Below are 16,748 nucleotides of genomic sequence, written 5' to 3'. Positions count from 1 at the left end.
TTGTAAATACGAGTCCCTTGCCAAGCATTCGAATTTGGATCAAGTGAGCCCAGGGATTCTCCAGTGGCCGTAACTCGTAAAGCAACGGAAACTGCAGTTGAATGTTTCCAAATGTAAAATAATGCACTTGGGGGAAAGGAATCCTCCATCTGAGTATTGTATTGGCAGTTCTGTGTTAGCAAAAACTTCAGAAGAGAAGGATTGAGGGGTCGTGATTTCTGACAGTCTCAAAATGGGTGAGCAGTGTGGTCGGGCGGTAGGAAAAGCAAGTAGGATGCTTGGCTGCATAGCTAGAGGTAGAACAAGCAGGAAGAGGGAGATTGTGATTGTGATCCCGCTGTATAGAGCGCTGATAAGACCCCATTTGGAATCCGGTGTTCAGTTCTGGAGACCTCACCTACAAAAAAAGATGGATCAAATTGAACGGGCCCCAAGACGGGCTACAAAAATGGTGGAAGGTGTTAGAAACATAGAAGACTGACGGCAGAAAAAGACCTCATGGTCCATCTAGTCTGCCCTTATACTATTTCCTGTATTTTATCTTACAATGGATATATGTTTATCCCAAGTATGTTTAAATTCAGTTACTGTGGATTTACCAACCACGTCTGCTAGAAGTTTGTTCCAAGGATCTACTACTCTTTCAGTGAAATAATATTTTCGCACGTTGCTTTTGATCTTTCCCCCAACTAACTTCAGATTGTGTCCCCTTGTTCTTGTGTTCACTTTCCTATTAAAAACACTTCCCTCCTGAACCTTATTTAACCCTTTAACATATTTAAATGTTTCGATCATGTCCCCCCTTTTCCTTCTGTCCTCCAAACTAGACAGATTGAGTCTTAAACATCAAACTTAATCAGGAAAGACTTCATGAACTCAATCTGTATAGTCTGGAGGACAGAAGGGATACGGGGACACGGTCGAAACATTTAAATGATAAAATATGATAAAATACAGGAAATATTAGATTTGTTATATGTTGTTTTATTATTGTTGTTAGCCGCTCCAAGTCTACGGAGAGGGGAGGCATACAAATCTAATAAATAAATAAATAAAATAGTATTAGGGCAGACTAGATGGAGTAGGAGGTCTTTTTCTGCCGTCAATCTTCCATGTTTCTAACTCTGAAACACATTTTTTCAGGAGGCCGTTGTAAAATTGGAACGGTCATTAAGCGAAGTGTTCTTGTACGGTGTATAGGAATGTCAAATTTGATGTTTGTGAGGTATTATGGATTTTACGAGCCCACCTTCAGCAAATTTCCCGCTTGCTCATTTCAGTGGAAGACAATTCAAACGACTACGAGAACTTATATTTTAGGTGTGGTTGGAGATCTGTCCAATCAAGGCCAAATTCCATTTATCAGCTGTAGGAAAGTTTTTCTTGGGGATGGAAAAAAAGCAGATAAATCTGAAGTCCACGAAAAAGAGGACTCTGGAGGCAGGCGAAATATTTCAAAACACATTAGCCAGAGAAAAGTATATTTATCTGCCAAAAAATTTGGAGAAACGAAGGAAAGTTCATCCAAGCCACAGGAGACAATGGTGATTTTTCTTCCCTGAATATTTGCCAGCACTTCCATTTCAGCTGGCTGGAGATTCCATTAGTAATTATTATTTTTTTAAAGAAGAAAGAATTAAATTAATCTTCCAAGAGGCCACAATCGGTTATGAAGGATGCTTCAGTGTGTCATAATATAGAACATAATGGGGATTTGTATTTCTATTCCGCTTTCTAAGGCCACGCTTATGGAATAGGAGGAGTGGGTGGCATACAAATTCAATTAATAAATAAATTAATAACAAATAGATAGATAGATAGATAGATAGATAAAGAAAGAAAGATGATAGATGATAGAAAGACAGACAGATAGATAGAAATATAGATAGACAGACAGACAGACAGACAGACAGACAGAAATATATATATGAGATAGATAGATAGATAGATAGATGGGTGGGTGGGTGGGTGGGTGGGTGGATGGATGGATGGATGGATAGATAGATAGATAGATAGATAGATAGATAGATAGATAGATAGATAGATAGAGATAAATAGATGGCAATATTTGTTAGGAGTAATTAAAAAATTGGTGACAAATTCAAAAGAATAATAGAAACGATTTATTCCTGCCAGTCAGCTAGGATAATTGTAAATAGGGACATAATTCTATTCTCCAGAAGTAGTGAATGCCCCAACACTGGAAGTTTTTAAGCAGATGTTGGATAAACATCTGTTCGAAGTAGTGTAGGGTTTCCTGACTAAGCACGGGGGTGGATTAGAAGACCTCCAAGGTCCCTTGCAACTCTGTTGTTGTTGTTGTTGTTGTTGTTGTTGTTGTTCTTCTTCTTCTTCTTCTTCTTCTTCTTCTTCTTCTTCTTCTTCTTCTTCTTCTTCTTCTTCTTCTTCTTCTTCTTCTTCTATTGTATTGGCAGTTCTGTGTTAGCAAAAACTTCAGAAGAGAAGGATTTAGGGGTGGTGATTTCTGACAGTCTCGAGATGGGTGAACAGTGTGGTCTGGCAGTAGGGAAAGCAAGTAGGATGCTTGGCTGCATAGCTAGAGGTAGAACAAGCAGGAAGAGGGAGATTGTGATTCCACTCTATAGAGCACTGGTGAGACCTCATTTGGAATAATACTGTGTTCAGTTGTGGAGACCTCACCTACAAAAAGAGATGGATAAAACTGAACGGGTCCAAAGACGGGCTACAAGAATGGTGGAAGGTCTGAAGAATCAAACTGATCAGGAAAGACTTCATGAACACCATCAGTATAGTCTGTAGGAAAGAAGGAAAAGGGGGGACATGATCGAAACATTTAAATATATTAAAGGGTTAAATAAGGTCCAGGAGGGAAGTGTTTTTAATAGGAAAGTGAACACAAGAACAAGGGGGCACAATCTGAAGTTAGTTGGGGGAAAGATCAAAAGCAACGTGAGGAAATATTATTTCGCTGAAAGAGTAGTAGATCCTTGGAACAAACTTCCAGCAGACATGGTTGGTAAATCCACAGTAACTGAATTTAAACATGCCTGGGATAAACATATATCCATTGTAAGATAAAACACAGGAACTAGGAGAAGGGCAGATTAGATGGACCAGGAGGACTTTTTCTGCCGTCAATCTTCTATTTTCTATGTTTCTATCCCCAACCCGGCTCCATTCAGAGAGCCACCCCCACCCCCCCTTGTGCGAAAGATGCCAGAAGAGGTCGGGCTACTCGGTGCGCTGACCCGGAATGAGCCATTCTGATTGGCGCATTTATTTATTAAAAAGATCTCTATCTGAGCCTTTCGCACATCTAAATCCCGTTTGCTTCTGGCAACGTGGCAGGGGAAGGGATGCAGAGATGGCCAAAAATAGCATCCTGGACGAGCAATTGGTGACATACCTGCTTGGAACCTATTTAGGATTATTTTATTTTTCGATAACGAAACAAAACAGCGTCGGAGAAAATGTAGGTCAGACGCAGATTTCAAAAAGAATCTCCTTCATTGGAAAGTGTTTTGGTCAATATCGGCAGTGATTGACTTATAACGGTTCATTTAGTGACCGAACAAGTACAGTGGCACCTCTACTTACGAACTTAATTCGTTCCATGACCAGCTTCTTAAGTAGAAAAATTTGTAAGAAGAAGCAATTTTTCCCATAGGAATCAATGTAAAAGCAAATAATGCATGCGATTGGGGAAACCACAGCAAGGGTGGAGGCCCCTGTTTCCTCCCGGGAGATTCCTAGAGAGGCCCCACGGAGGCTTCTCCCTGCCTTTTCCAGCCCTGTTTCCTCCCAAGAGAGGAAAGGCCCCACGGAGGCTTCTCTCTACCTTTTCCGGCCCTGTTTCCTTCCCGGGAGATTCCTAGAGAGGCCCCACGGAGGCTTCTCCCCACCTTTTCTGGCCCTGTTTCCTCCCGGGAGATTCCTAGAGAGGACCCACGGAGGCTTCTCCCCACCTTTTCTGGCCATGTTTCCTCCCAAGAGATTCCCAGAGAGGCCCCACGGAGGTTTCTCCTCACCTTTTCCAGCCCTGTTTCCTCCAGGACATTCCTTGAGAGGCCCCATGGAGGCTTCTCCTCACCTTTTCCCGCTCTGGTTTCCTCCCAGGAGATTCCTAGAGAGTCCCCCATGGAGGCTTCTCCCTGCCTTTCACCTGTTACAGTTTTGGGAACTCAACAAATCTAATTAATTAAAATTACTACCAAAAATCCCATGTATATTAAAATCAGCCCACCAACTCATTCACGACCACACATTACATCTCATAGACAGGGGAAGGGCACTTGATCTAATTGCCCAATGCCTGGCAACTTTTGTGAAAGGCGAGGAGGGAAGGTGAGTGCTGGGGCCGCCACAGAGAAGCCTCTTCCCCTGAGCCCCTGCCACACGACATTGTCTGGCTGACGGGACCCCAGAGAAGGACATTTAATGACCAAAGGTATAAACACACTGGAAAAAAGCGACTTAGGATCGTTTTTTCACACTTACGACCGACCATTGCGGCATGCCCAGGCACCTCGGCTTGACCTTCTGATGCTTGACAACTGACTGACAATTATGATGGTCGCAGAGTTCCCTCCCCCCTTTGGGATTCACACGATCCCCTTTTGTGACCGTGTGACTGCGGGGGAACCCAGATTCACGTAACGAAACGTGTTTATTTCGCGACTGTGGCGATTTGCATTAAAAAACGTGGCCGGGAATGTCGTAAAGTGTGGCAAATCTCCGTTGAACACACGTCTCGCTTAACAACGTAAGGACGCAATGGTGGTCGTAAGTTGAGGACTACCCGGGGATTAAGAAGAACTGTAAATATTTTTTGTTGCCTGGCAAAAACAGGCTTTTTGCATTTCTGGAAGTTGCAAAGGGGAACGAACGGGAATGTTTTAGCGCTAAAGAGAGCAAATGGGAGAAACGATGGGGACTCACCAGGATTGTTGTTGTTCTGCTTGCAGAAACGTTGATGGATTCCACCACGGCGACGGCCGAGCTCGGCTGGACGGTCCACCCAGTTTCAGGGGTGAGTTTCGGTCGCGGGGGGGAGATGGGTTTCAAACCTGGGAACTGCTAGCAACCTGCTGGTGATGTCACAATGATGTCAGTGACCCGGTTCGGTCAGTGCCATCCAGCGGACACCGCCATCTTTTTAAAAATAATAATATTTTTTTTTTAATTTTTAAAATTTTTAAATCTTTAATTTTTTTAAAAAAAAATATTATTAATTTTTTTATTCTTTTTTTAAAAAAAATATTGTGAGCATGCACAGAAGCTGAATTTCTGGCACTGTGCTTATGGTTGCCATCTTGTTTTTGGTGTGCTACCTCAGGAATTCTGGGAGTTGAAGTCCACGTGTCATAGAAGAGCCCACTCGGCCTACCCCTGGCTTGGGTTATCTTTGGGTCCAGGCTTCATATCTGTTTTGAGAACCATTTGTTTGGGGATTAGCTTCCCAGATATGAAGATTCAATTTTGGGAGACAGCAAAATTGCAAAGGTGTTCAAAAAAATCAATTTGAGTGGTAAATTCTTTTTCATCCTCCCTTCCTTCCTTCCCTCCTTCCTTCCTTCCCTCCTTCCTTCCTTCCCTCCTCCCTCTTTCTTTCTTTCTTTTTCTCTCCCTCCCTCCTTCCTTTTCCTTCTCACCTCCCATCCAAAACTTCCCTCTCTTATTCTCCTCCTTCCTTCATCTCCTTATTTCCTTCCTTCCTTCCTGCCTTCCCTCTCTCCCCCTTTCTTTCTTTCTTTCTTTCTTTCTTTATTTCCTTCCTTCCTTCCCTTCCTTTCTTCCTTCTTCTTCCTTCCTTTCTTTCTTCTCTCCCTTGCCCCTTCCTTCCCTTTCCTCCTCACCTCCCATTCCAACCTTCCTTTCTCCTCCTCCTCCTTCCTTCTTTCTTTCCTTTTTTCCCCCACTTTCACTCTTTCCTTCCTCCCTCCCTCCCCTCTCTCCCTCCTTCATTCTTTCTTCCCTCTTTCCCTCCCTTCCTTCCCTGCCTCCATCCTTCTTTCCTTTCTTCCTTCCCTCCCTTTTTTCCTTCCTCCCTCTCTCCCTCCCTCCCTCTTTCTTTCTTTCTTTCTTTCTTTTTCTCTCCCTCCCTCCTTCCTTTTCCTTCTCACCTCCCATCCAAAACTTCCCTTTCTCTCTCTTATTCTCCTCCTTCCTTCATCTCCTTATTTCCTTATTTCCTTCCTTCCCTCCCCCTTTCTTTCTTTCTTTCTTTCTTTCCTTCCTTCCTTCTTCCTTTCTTTCTTCTCTCCCTCGCCCCTTCCTTCCTTTTCCTCCTCACCTCCCATTCAAACCTTCCTTTCTCCTCCTCCTCCTTCCTTCCTTCTTCCTTTCCTTTTCCCCCACTTTCACTCTTTCCTCCCTCCCTCTACTCTCTCCCTCCTTCCTTCTTTTCTTCCCTCTTTGCCTCCATCCCTTCCTTCCTTCCCTGCCTCCATCCTTCTTTCCTTCCTTCCCTCCCTCTTTCCCTCCCTCCCTTTCTCCTTCTTTCTTTCTTTCTTTCTTTCTTTCTTTTTTCCTTCCTTCCCTCTTTCCCTCCCTTCCCTCCTTCCTCCTTTCCTTCCTTCCCTCTTTCCCTCCCTTCCTTGCTTCCTCCTTTCCCTCCTTCCCTCCCTCCCTCCGCACTCAACCTGAGCTTTCAGCGCACCTGGGCTGCGCCATCAAGCATCAGGCATCTAGCATGCAGAGCAGAGAAAACACCACCGCATAAAAATCCATGCAATTTTGCGTGGCTTAAACAACTCTCTCCCTCCCACCTCCCCTGAACCCAAACCAATTGCAAAGCCCCCTCCCCGAACCCATAACAAGGAGGTGGGGGGGGCGCATGGAAAAAAGACAGCAATCACCGTTCTTCGCTGCTCATACCCCCCCTCCTCTTTTTAAAAATTGCATCACGGAAAGAAAAAAGAAAAAAAAAAAACCTCTTGGCAATTTTCACTCCGAACGCCATAAACTGCTGGAATAATTCCGATATGGCTGACAGCGCTAATGAATGCAATTAGTTGATTAATTAACTTCGCAGCAGATTTTTTAAAAAAAAAATACGGTGCTTTTGGCAAGGGGGGGGTCTCTGCGAGAGAAGGGTGCAAGGCGAATCAGGGTGAGAAAAAAAATGATCTCTTTTAAAAAAAAAAAAATCCCCCAATGGTTTGGATAGATTAACACCCAAAACACGGCAGTGTGTGAATTTAGGACGAGTAAAGTTACGTTTTCTTTCCAGAAAGCTGCTGGGTTCTGCTAGAAGCGGAGGGATTATTAATCCCTGTTTGATGATTTTCCAACTCTTTCTTTGCCCTGAAGGAGTTAGACGGCTTATAATTAATAAATAAAATAAATAAATAAAATAAGGGAATCCCTTCCCAGCCGTTGAATTCCCAGGAGTAAAATGGATGCCACCATTTTGAACAACGAGGCGCGGAGCAAAATATCCAAATATAACACCCTCCCTCCAATGGTTTTAAAAACACTGGCGATGTAAAAACACAAATTAAATAACAGAATAACACAGTTGGGACCCTGGAGGTCTTCTAGACCAGTGATTTTCAACCTTTTTTGAGCCACGGCACATTTTTTACATTTACAAAATCCTGGGGCACACCACCATCAAAATGACACAAAATGACACCCTAAGACACTCCCCTCTCTTTTCCCATCCCTGTCTCCTCCCCCTCTTGTGTGTGTGTGTGTGTGTGTGTGTACACATTCTGGAACCCTTTTCAAAAACAGGTGAGGGCTCGGGTTTTTTCCCTCTCTTATTCTTTGGGTGCTTTTTATCATATGCTTTAAATCAAGAGTCACTTCTCTCTCTCTTTTGTTTCTCTCTCTTTCCTCTCATTCTCTGTCTCAATAATTTTCTCATTTCTCTTTTTTTCCTCCCCTTTTTGCTCATTTCTCTCTCTCTCCCTTCTCCTTTTCTCTCTTTCTCTCTCTCTTGTTTTCTTTCTCTCTTTCTTTCTTTCTCTTTCTCTCTTTCTTTCTTTCTCTCTCACTCTTGCTTTCTCTCTCTTTTCTATCTCTCTCTTGCTCTCACTCTCTCTTTCTCTCTTTCTCTCTCTCTTGCTTACTTTCTCTCTCTCTCTCTCTCTCTCAGCAAAAAGTTGCAACACCGAAACCTCAGCTTCCTTCTTCACGGCACACCTGACCATGTCTCGCGGCACACTAGTGTGCCACGGCACACTGGTTGAAAAACACTGTTCTAGACCAACCCCACCTGCTCAGTCAGGAAACCCTATACCCAGGGGCGCATTCTATCTAATTAACCTCCACTTTTAGCTCCCTCTTTAATATTTGTCCTCTTTACTTTCCCATATTGAGACTCTAGAACAGGGTTTCCCAACCTTGGCAACTTGAAGATATTTGGACTTCAACTCCCAGAATTCCCCAGCCAGCGAATGCTGGCTGGGGAATTCTGGGAGTTGAAGTCCAGATATCTTCAAGTTGCCAAGGTTGGGGAAATACTGCTCTTGAAAGAGTGCAGAGAAGAGCAGCAAAGATGATTAGAGGACTATAGGCTGAAACATACGAAGAACGGTTGTGGGAACTGGGTATGGTTAGTTTAATGAAAAGAAGGACTAGGGGAGACATGAGAGCAGTCTTCCAGTATCTCAGGGGTTGCCACAAAGACGAGGGAGTCCACCTATTCTCCAAAGACCCTGAAGGTAGAACAAGTAGCAATGGGTGGAAACTAAACCTGCATTCCTCCTCCCGTAACAGAATACCGTATGAAACTAGACTTACAATCCTGGGTCTAGAAAGCTTAGAACTACGACTCCTTAAACGCGATCTAAGTATTGCCCACAAGATCATATGCTGCAACGTCCTGCCTGTCAACGACTACTTCAGCTTCAACCCCAACAACACAAGAGGACATAACAGATTCAAGCTCAATATTAACCGCTCCAAAATTGACTGTAAAAAATACGACTTTAGTAATAAAGTTGTTGAAGTGTGGAAGTGCAGACTCCGTAGTATCATCCCCTAACCCCCAACATTTTACCCTTAGACTGTCCATGGTTGACCTGTCCAGATTCCTAAGAGGTCAGTAAGGGGTGTGCATAAGTGCACTAGAATGCCTTCTGACCCATCCTATTGTCTCTCCTATATCCCCTATATCTTCTCTTCTATCCCTTTATCTTTCTTCTATTCTCTCTTTGATTTATCTTGTCCTACAGTCTCTCTTCTATTCCTTCTGTAATATTTTTTCCCCCTTGAAGGTGTCCTCTACTAACTTCATTGTGTATTGTTGTGTATTGGACAAAATTAAATAAATAAATAAAAATAAATAAGCAAGGAGAGAAGCAAACTAGAACTAAGGAGAAAATTTCCTGACAGTCAGAACAGTTAATCCGTGGAACAGCTTGCCACCAGAAGTTGTGAATGCTCCAACACTGGAAGTTTTTAAGCAGATGTTGGAGAACCATCTGTCTGAAGTGGTGTAGGGTTTCCTGCCTAAGCAGGGGGTTGGACTAGAAGACCTCCAAGGTCCCTTCCAACTCTGTTATTATTATCATTGTTGTTGTTGTTTCTTGTTCTTTTTTATTATAAAGCCTGTTGCTCTCTCCCCTTTAAAAATGAGGATTTCAAAGACCCCTATTTATGCCCTCATTTCGGGGAAGGGGTGCATGCGCTTTGTAGTCTCACCCGGAGCCCTCCCAGGGGTGTCGTTTGTCTCACTCTCTGTCTCTCCTCCGCAGTGGGAGGAAGTGAGCGGCTACGACGAGAACATGAACACCATCCGGACCTACCAAGTTTGCAACGTCTTCGAATCCAGCCAGAACAACTGGCTACGGACCAAATACATCCGAAGGCGGGGCGCCCATCGGATCCACGTGGAGATGAAATTCTCCGTCCGGGATTGTAGCAGCATTCCCAACGTGCCAGGATCTTGCAAGGAGACCTTCAACCTTTACTACTACGAGTCAGAATTCGACGCCGCCACGAAGAGCTTCCCGAGCTGGATGGAGAACCCGTGGGCCAAAGTGGACACCATCGCGGCCGACGAGAGTTTCTCCCAGGTGGATTTGGGCGGACGGGTCATGAAGATCAACACCGAAGTCCGGAGCTTCGGGCCCGTTTCCAAAAACGGATTTTATTTGGCCTTCCAAGACTATGGGGGTTGCATGTCTTTGATTGCTGTCCGCGTCTTTTACCGCAAGTGCCTACGCGTTATCCAGAACGGCGCCATCTTCCAAGAGACGCTCTCTGGCGCTGAGAGCACCTCTCTGGTGGCGGCCAGAGGTACGTGCATCCCCAACGCCGAGGAGGTGGACGTGCCCATCAAACTCTACTGCAATGGGGACGGCGAGTGGCTGGTGCCCATCGGGCGCTGCATGTGCAAATCCGGCTACGAGTCGGTGGAGAACGGCACCGTCTGCAGGGGTGAGTGAGGTCGGCGGTGGAGAATTGGCGATGTGGGAGATGGCTGGGATCAGGGGTGGGATTGAAAAGTTTTAGCCACCAGTTCTCTGCTCTGGTGCGTCTGGTGTGCAGTGCTCGATAAGCATCATTTTGAGAAGTTGGAAAAAAATTGTGTCCCGGATGCGAAGGGTCCGTAGATATTTTCACCACCCTCTTTTTGACTCATGCAGTCTACAAGTCCTCAGTGAAAGGCAGGTTGGCAGCCATTGTTTTTTCTGCAGTTCTGATTCTTCTCTGAAGTTTGTGTCGGTCTTGTTGGGTTGCAGAACCGAACCAGAGGTGCAGATGTTGGACGGATGGATGGATGGATGAATGGGATAGATAGATAGATAGATAGATAGATAGGTCGGAGGGTGGGTAGGTAGGTAGAAGACAGACAGGGAGATAGATACAGAGACAGATGATAAAGATAGAGATAGAGAGAAATATATAGAGATAGACAGACAAACAAACAGACAGACAGACAGATATAGATAGATGATAGATGGCTGGATGGCTGGATAGAGAGATAGAGATAGGCAGGTAGGTAGGTAGGTAGATAAATAGACAGACAGGCAGGCAGGCAGATAGAGAGATAGATTAGAGATAGAGAGAAATATATAGAGATAAGATGGATGGATGGATGGAAGGAAAGATAGAAAAATAGATGGATGGATGGATGGATGGATAGATGGAAAGTAGATACAAGATAGATAGATGGATGGATGGATGGATGGATGGAAGGAAGGAAGGAAAGATAGAAAAATAGATAGATAGATAGATAGATAGATAGATAGATAGATAGATGATAGATGGAAGGATAGACGGATTGATTGATTGATGGATGGATGGATAGATGATAGATTAGATAAAGAGTGAACAAGTGAGTGAGAATTGGCCAAAATCCCTTGAGTCCATTGATGGAGCTGTACCGGGATTTCCCCAATCCCTTTGCCAAACCTTGCCCACTACACCACGCTGTCCCTGCCTCCCCCAGATCCGAAGAAGACCCAGGCAAGCGTGATGCAGCGGTCAGAGTTCAATCCCCCAGTTTGGAAAGGAAGCTTCACCGAAGCAGGAATTTGTACACCCCACCCTGCTTGCCCATCCCAGAGGAAGGCAGGGGAGGCCATTCCCGTGTGTGTATGTGTGTGTGTGTGTGTAGGGTTCCCCCCCCATCCCTCTGCCAACCTCCCCTGCCAATCTCATCGGCGCAGGCGCTTTGGGGTGCCAGCCGAGCGGGGATCCAGCGCCTTTAATTAAAGACAATTATTGCTTTCAAGCCGCCTCTCTTTGACTCCAAAGGCTTGTTTGCAAACAGACAGCTGTGGGGGCTTTTGTGTCTTTGGCTGCAATGTTTCCCCCCCCCTCCCTCCCTGCCAAGCGGCTTCTGTTCCTGGCACCCTCCCTCCAAGCAGCCGGCATGGGTGCAAATCTTGCAACCTGGAAGGCAGTGGGGTGTTGGGATGGGCAGCGAGGTTTTTGCAAAAAAAAAAAAAAAACCCTTTGGGAAGATAATCCTGCTCTTCCCCCCCCACCCCCTTTCCCTTGGATGGCACGTGGTGTGGGAGGGGGGCACAGCACACCCTTTCTGTGGGATCCCCCCCCCCAAAAGGAAACCAGGTTTGTCAGCTCTGGCAGCCGAGAGAAGGAGGAAAACCAAGATGGGCACCTTAAATGCAAAGGAGAGAGAGAGAAGGAGAGAAAGAGAGAGGGAGAAGGAGAGAAAGAGAGAGAGGGAGAGAGGGAGAGAGAGAGAGAGAAAGAGGGAGAGAAAGACAGAGAAACAAAAGGAGAGAGGGGGGGAGAGACAGACAGAGAGAGAAAGGAAAGAGAGAGGGAGAAGGAGAGAAGGAGAGAGACGAGAGACAGAGAAAGAGGTAGAGAGAGAGAGAGGAGAGAAAGACAGAGGGAGTAGGAGAGAAAGAGAGGCAGAGATAGAGGGAGAAGGAGAGAAAGAGGGAGAGAAAGAGATAAAGAGACAAGGAGAGAGAGGAGAGGCAGAGGCAGAAGAGAGAGAAGAGGAGAGAGAAGGAGAGAGAAGGAGAGAGGAAGGCAGAAGGAGAGAGGAGAGAGACACACACACAGAAAGAACTACAGAGGTACAGAGAGAAAGAGAGAGAGAGAAGGAGGGAGAGAGATGAGAGAGAGAGGGAGAGAGAGAGAGAGGAGAGAGAGAAACAGAGAGGAGGAGAAGGAGAGAAAGAGGGAAAGAGACAGAGAAAGAGAGAGACAGGAGAGTGAAAGGAAAAGGAGAGAGGGAGAGAGGGAGAGAGAAAGAGAGACAGAGATTCAGAGAGAGGGAGGAAAGAAAGAGATGAAGAGAAGGAGAGAGAGAGAGACAGAGGCATTTTAAAAACGATTTTTCTTGGCACGGTTGTTAAGTGAATTTCCACCGTTGTTAAATGAGAAACCTGGTTGTTAAGTGAATCCAGCTTCACCAGGGACGGGGCTTTTCAGAAGGTCACCAAAGAGGAATCACGTGACCCTTTCAGGACTTTGTGGCTGTCTTAAAAACGAGTCAGCTGCCAAATGCCTGAATTTTGATCCCCTGTGAAAACTGGTCTGAAGTCGCTCTAGTTCAAGCGACGTTGTAACTTCAAACGGCCACTAAACGGATCGTTGTAAGTGGAGGACTGTCAGCAATGGGGTTAGTCTTGAGTTCAGGATATTCTGCGGAGCCGAGGAAAGGGTTAATTTGGAGGGGGGCCGGTGAGTTTCATCCAGCTTTAATCTCCAAAGCCTCTGGGGGTATCAGCGAGGAGGCAGTTGTTGGAAGGCAGTTAGGGCAACCACAAAAATCCACAAAAGCAACAACGGAGGAATGACTCACAAGTGATAAATAAATATTCCGAGAACTGGAGTTAGAGAAGAAAGGAGGAGGAGGGGAGGGAAAGAGGGAGAGAGAGAAAGAGACAGACAGACAGACAGAGGGGGAGGAGGAGAGAAAGAGAGCGAGAAAGAGAGAGGGACAAGTAGAGAAAGAGGGAATGAGAGAGACAGAGAGAGGGAGAAGGAGAGAGGAGACAGAGAGAGAGAGAAGGACAGAGAGAGAGACAGAGAAAAAGAGAGAGAAATAAAAACATTTGTTTTAATTTCGTTTTTCATAAGTTTATCCCAGGATTTTTACTGTTATTGTTTATTGCTATAAATATTTTATTTTACTTTACTTTCTTTTACTTTAATTTTCTTTACTATTTTCTTTTTATTCTTAATTTTTTTTATTTATGTGTTTATTGTTTATTGTGATAAATATTTTATTTTATTTATTTTATTTTACTTTTATTTTACTTTTTATTTTTGTTCTTAAAATTTATATTTATGTGTTTATTGTTTACTATTTATTGTTATTTATTTATTTATTCTACAAATTCTGTATTTATTTATTACATAATGTTTATTGTTTATTTATTTATTTATATTGATTATTGTCATGAATATTTATTTATTTATTTTACTTCATTTTATTTTACTGGTTTTTTAAATTATATTTATTTATGTATTTATTGTTTATTGTTTATTATTTGTTGTTGTTTTTTATTTATTTCTTCTAAAAACTATTTATTTATTACATAATGTTTATTGTTTATTTATTTATATCGATTCATTTTGTCAAGCATACATAAAATTTGGGGGAAGAAACCACAGAGTCAGGTAGTGCGTTCCAGGCATCGATCACTCTGTTGCTGAAGTCATATTTTCTGCAGTCGAGTTTCAAGTGCTTTACCTTGACTTTGTCTCTGTTGTGTGCTCATGTGTTGTTGCGGTTGAAGCAGGAAGGATGTTGCAGAAGATGATTTTATGGCCTCTGCTTTTGTTTTGCATTTGCAATATGTGTGGCAACAGGTCGATATTTGCAATATGCGTTGCAATAGGTCAATATTGGGTGCCTTCGCACCCTAGGGACGTTAAAAAAAAAAACTGGTGCAATTAGGGTTTGCTCTAACCATTGTACCCATTGCCCAGATTTTAGCCATTTGTGGCCTGTGCATACAAAGCAAACCCGAAACAGAATACCCTACAAAACTAGACTCACTATCCTGGGTCTAGAAAGCTTACAACTATGACGCCTTAAACATGATCTAAGTATTGCCCACAAGATCATGTGCTGTAACGTCCTGCCTGTGAACGACTACTTCAGCTTCAACCACAACAACACAAGAGCACACAACAGATACAAGTTTAATATGAACCGCTCCAAATTGGACTGCAAAAAAATATGACTTTAGTCATCGAGTTGTCGAAGCGTGGAACTCATTACCAGACTTCCCTAACCCCCAACATTTTACCCTTAGACTATGCACAATTGACCTCTCCAGATTCCTAAGAGGTCAATAAGGGGCGTGCATAAAGTGCATCAGTGTGCCTCCCGTCCCCTGTCCTATTGTCTCTCCTACAAGGGGTGGACAGAAAAATGGAAACACCTTGCAGCTCTTCCATGGGATCTAGATTTGTGAAGCTCCCTTCGAACAGTTTTTGTGGAAACTGGGTTCTGTACGTGTCTATTGATTTTAGGAGCTGCGCTCTTGCGATCCGCTGTAACAATTCGCTTTAGAGTCCGACGGTCTCTCTCAGACAACTTCAACTTTCCACCAGACCTGTGCTTGGCTGAGGACGTTTTCCCTTCTCTTTCAAAAGCAGTCATTACTTTTGAGACATGACCTCTTAAAACACCAAACATTGGGGCACTTTCTGTTACACTAGCGCCTGTCATTTGAGCACCAACTATTTGGCCTCTTTGAAAGTCTGAGAGGTCTGCCATTTCTAGAAGGTTATAACCAATTTCCTTAAATTTCTGTAAAAAAAAAAAAGTAGTTTAAAAAAACATATCACATAACAGAATTTTTAAAAACCAACATTAAAATATGTGACGTTTTGATTGATTTGAACATGTTCAAACTTTATGATGCCAAAAAGTCAAGTGTTTCCATTTTTCTGTCCAGCCCCCTGTATATCTCCCATATCGTGTCTACTATTCTTCTATTCTATTCTTATACTGCTCTCATAACATCCTTCTGTTCTCTAATTGATACATTCTATTCCTTTAAATTTTCAACTTCTATTCTTTCTCTAATGTATTTTACTCAAACCTTCGTTGTGCATTATTGTGCATTGGAATAAAAATAAAAATAAAAATTGAATCCTCACGAATCCCAGCGACCAATTAGGTCCCACAGAGTGGGCCTTCTCCAGGTCCCGTCAACTAAACAATGTCGGTTGGTGAGCCCCAGGGGAAGAGCCTTCTCTGTGGTGGCCCCGGCCCTCTGGAACCAACTCCCCCCGGAGATTAGAACTGCCCCTACCCTCCTTGCCTTTTGTAAGCTCCTTAAGACCCACCTTTGTCGTCAGGCTAGGGGGAACTGAGACATCTCCCCCGGGCATATACAATTTATGAATGGTATGTCTGTATGTATGTTTGTTTAGAAAATGGGGTCTTTTAAATATTTTTAAATAGTAATTTAGATTTGTTGTAAATTGTTTTCACTTTGTTGTGAGCCGCCCCGAGTCTGCGGAGAGGGGCGGCATACAAATCTAAATAAAAAATAAAAATAAAAATAAAAATAAAAATAAAAATAAAAATAAAAATAAAAATAAAAATAAAAATAAAAATAAAAATAAAAATAAAAATAAAAATAAAATAGGTTTATGGGCCTCCAAGCCAGACCCTTAACCCTGATTGGCTAAGCCAGGTCTGAGGAGGCTGCTCCCAGGGTCCCAGAGCCTCCCCTCCCACCCCCTCTGCAAAGCTCCTGGCTGAGGGCGAGATTTGGGCTTTTGTCTGGCGTGGGGTTGTGTGTGGTTTTTTTCCTCCTCCTTCCATTCTTTTCTTTCTTTTCTTTGCAGCCGTGCAGAGCTGGTGGCTCTGCATCCAAACGCCCCAGTTGGGCTCCCGGCCCGTTGCCATGGAAACTGCTTTCGGCAGCTGGGAAGCCGTGCCGGGGCCGGTGTGGCTGGCTGGCGGGCTGCGGTTCCCGTGGCCAAGGATTTAATCTGTCCATCAATCAGGAGGAGAGATGGAAGGGAGCTCGGGAGATCTCCTAGTCTGACACACACACACACCGCTCAAGCAGGAGACCTTGCTTAGGCTATTTCAATGAATGAATCGGTCAATCAGTCAATCAATCAATCAATCAATCAATCAATCAGTTAATCCGAATAGCGCTGAAAGGGACCTGATTGACTTCTTAGGAGGTCTTCTAGTCTGACCCCCTGCTCAATCAGGAGACCTTGGACTATATCAATTGATCAATCAATCGATCAATCAGTCAATCAGTCATTCAATCAATTAATCAATCAATCAGAACAGAGCTGGAAGGGACCTTGGAGGTCTTCTAGTCTGACCCATTGCTTAAGAAGGG

General features: G+C 43.9%; 1 protein-coding gene across 6 annotated transcripts in view; it reads left to right on the top strand.

Moving 5' to 3' along the window:
• Positions 1 to 4,930: 4,930 nt before the first annotated feature.
• EPHB2 (EPH receptor B2) overlaps positions 4,931 to 16,748 on the top strand; it is a 46,778-nt gene continuing 34,960 nt past the window's right edge. For 4 of the 6 annotated variants that reach the window (XM_070759069.1, XM_070759068.1, XM_070759067.1 and 1 more), the window contains exons 1-2: positions 4,931 to 5,011; positions 9,687 to 10,371. In XM_070759069.1, coding sequence (XP_070615170.1) covers positions 4,955 to 5,011; positions 9,687 to 10,371 — 742 coding nt within the window. In that variant the 5' untranslated portion in view covers positions 4,931 to 4,954. The remainder of the gene's footprint in view (positions 5,012 to 9,686; positions 10,372 to 16,748) is intronic. The other 2 variants (XM_070759064.1, XM_070759065.1) reach the window with 1 other exon arrangement.

This window comes from Erythrolamprus reginae, chromosome 8 (assembly GCF_031021105.1).
Source record: "Erythrolamprus reginae isolate rEryReg1 chromosome 8, rEryReg1.hap1, whole genome shotgun sequence".
NCBI classification, from domain to species: Eukaryota; Metazoa; Chordata; class Lepidosauria; order Squamata; family Dipsadidae; genus Erythrolamprus; species Erythrolamprus reginae.
The sequence above is the reverse complement of the archived record's forward strand: the minus strand, read 5'-3'. Positions and strand labels throughout refer to the sequence as shown.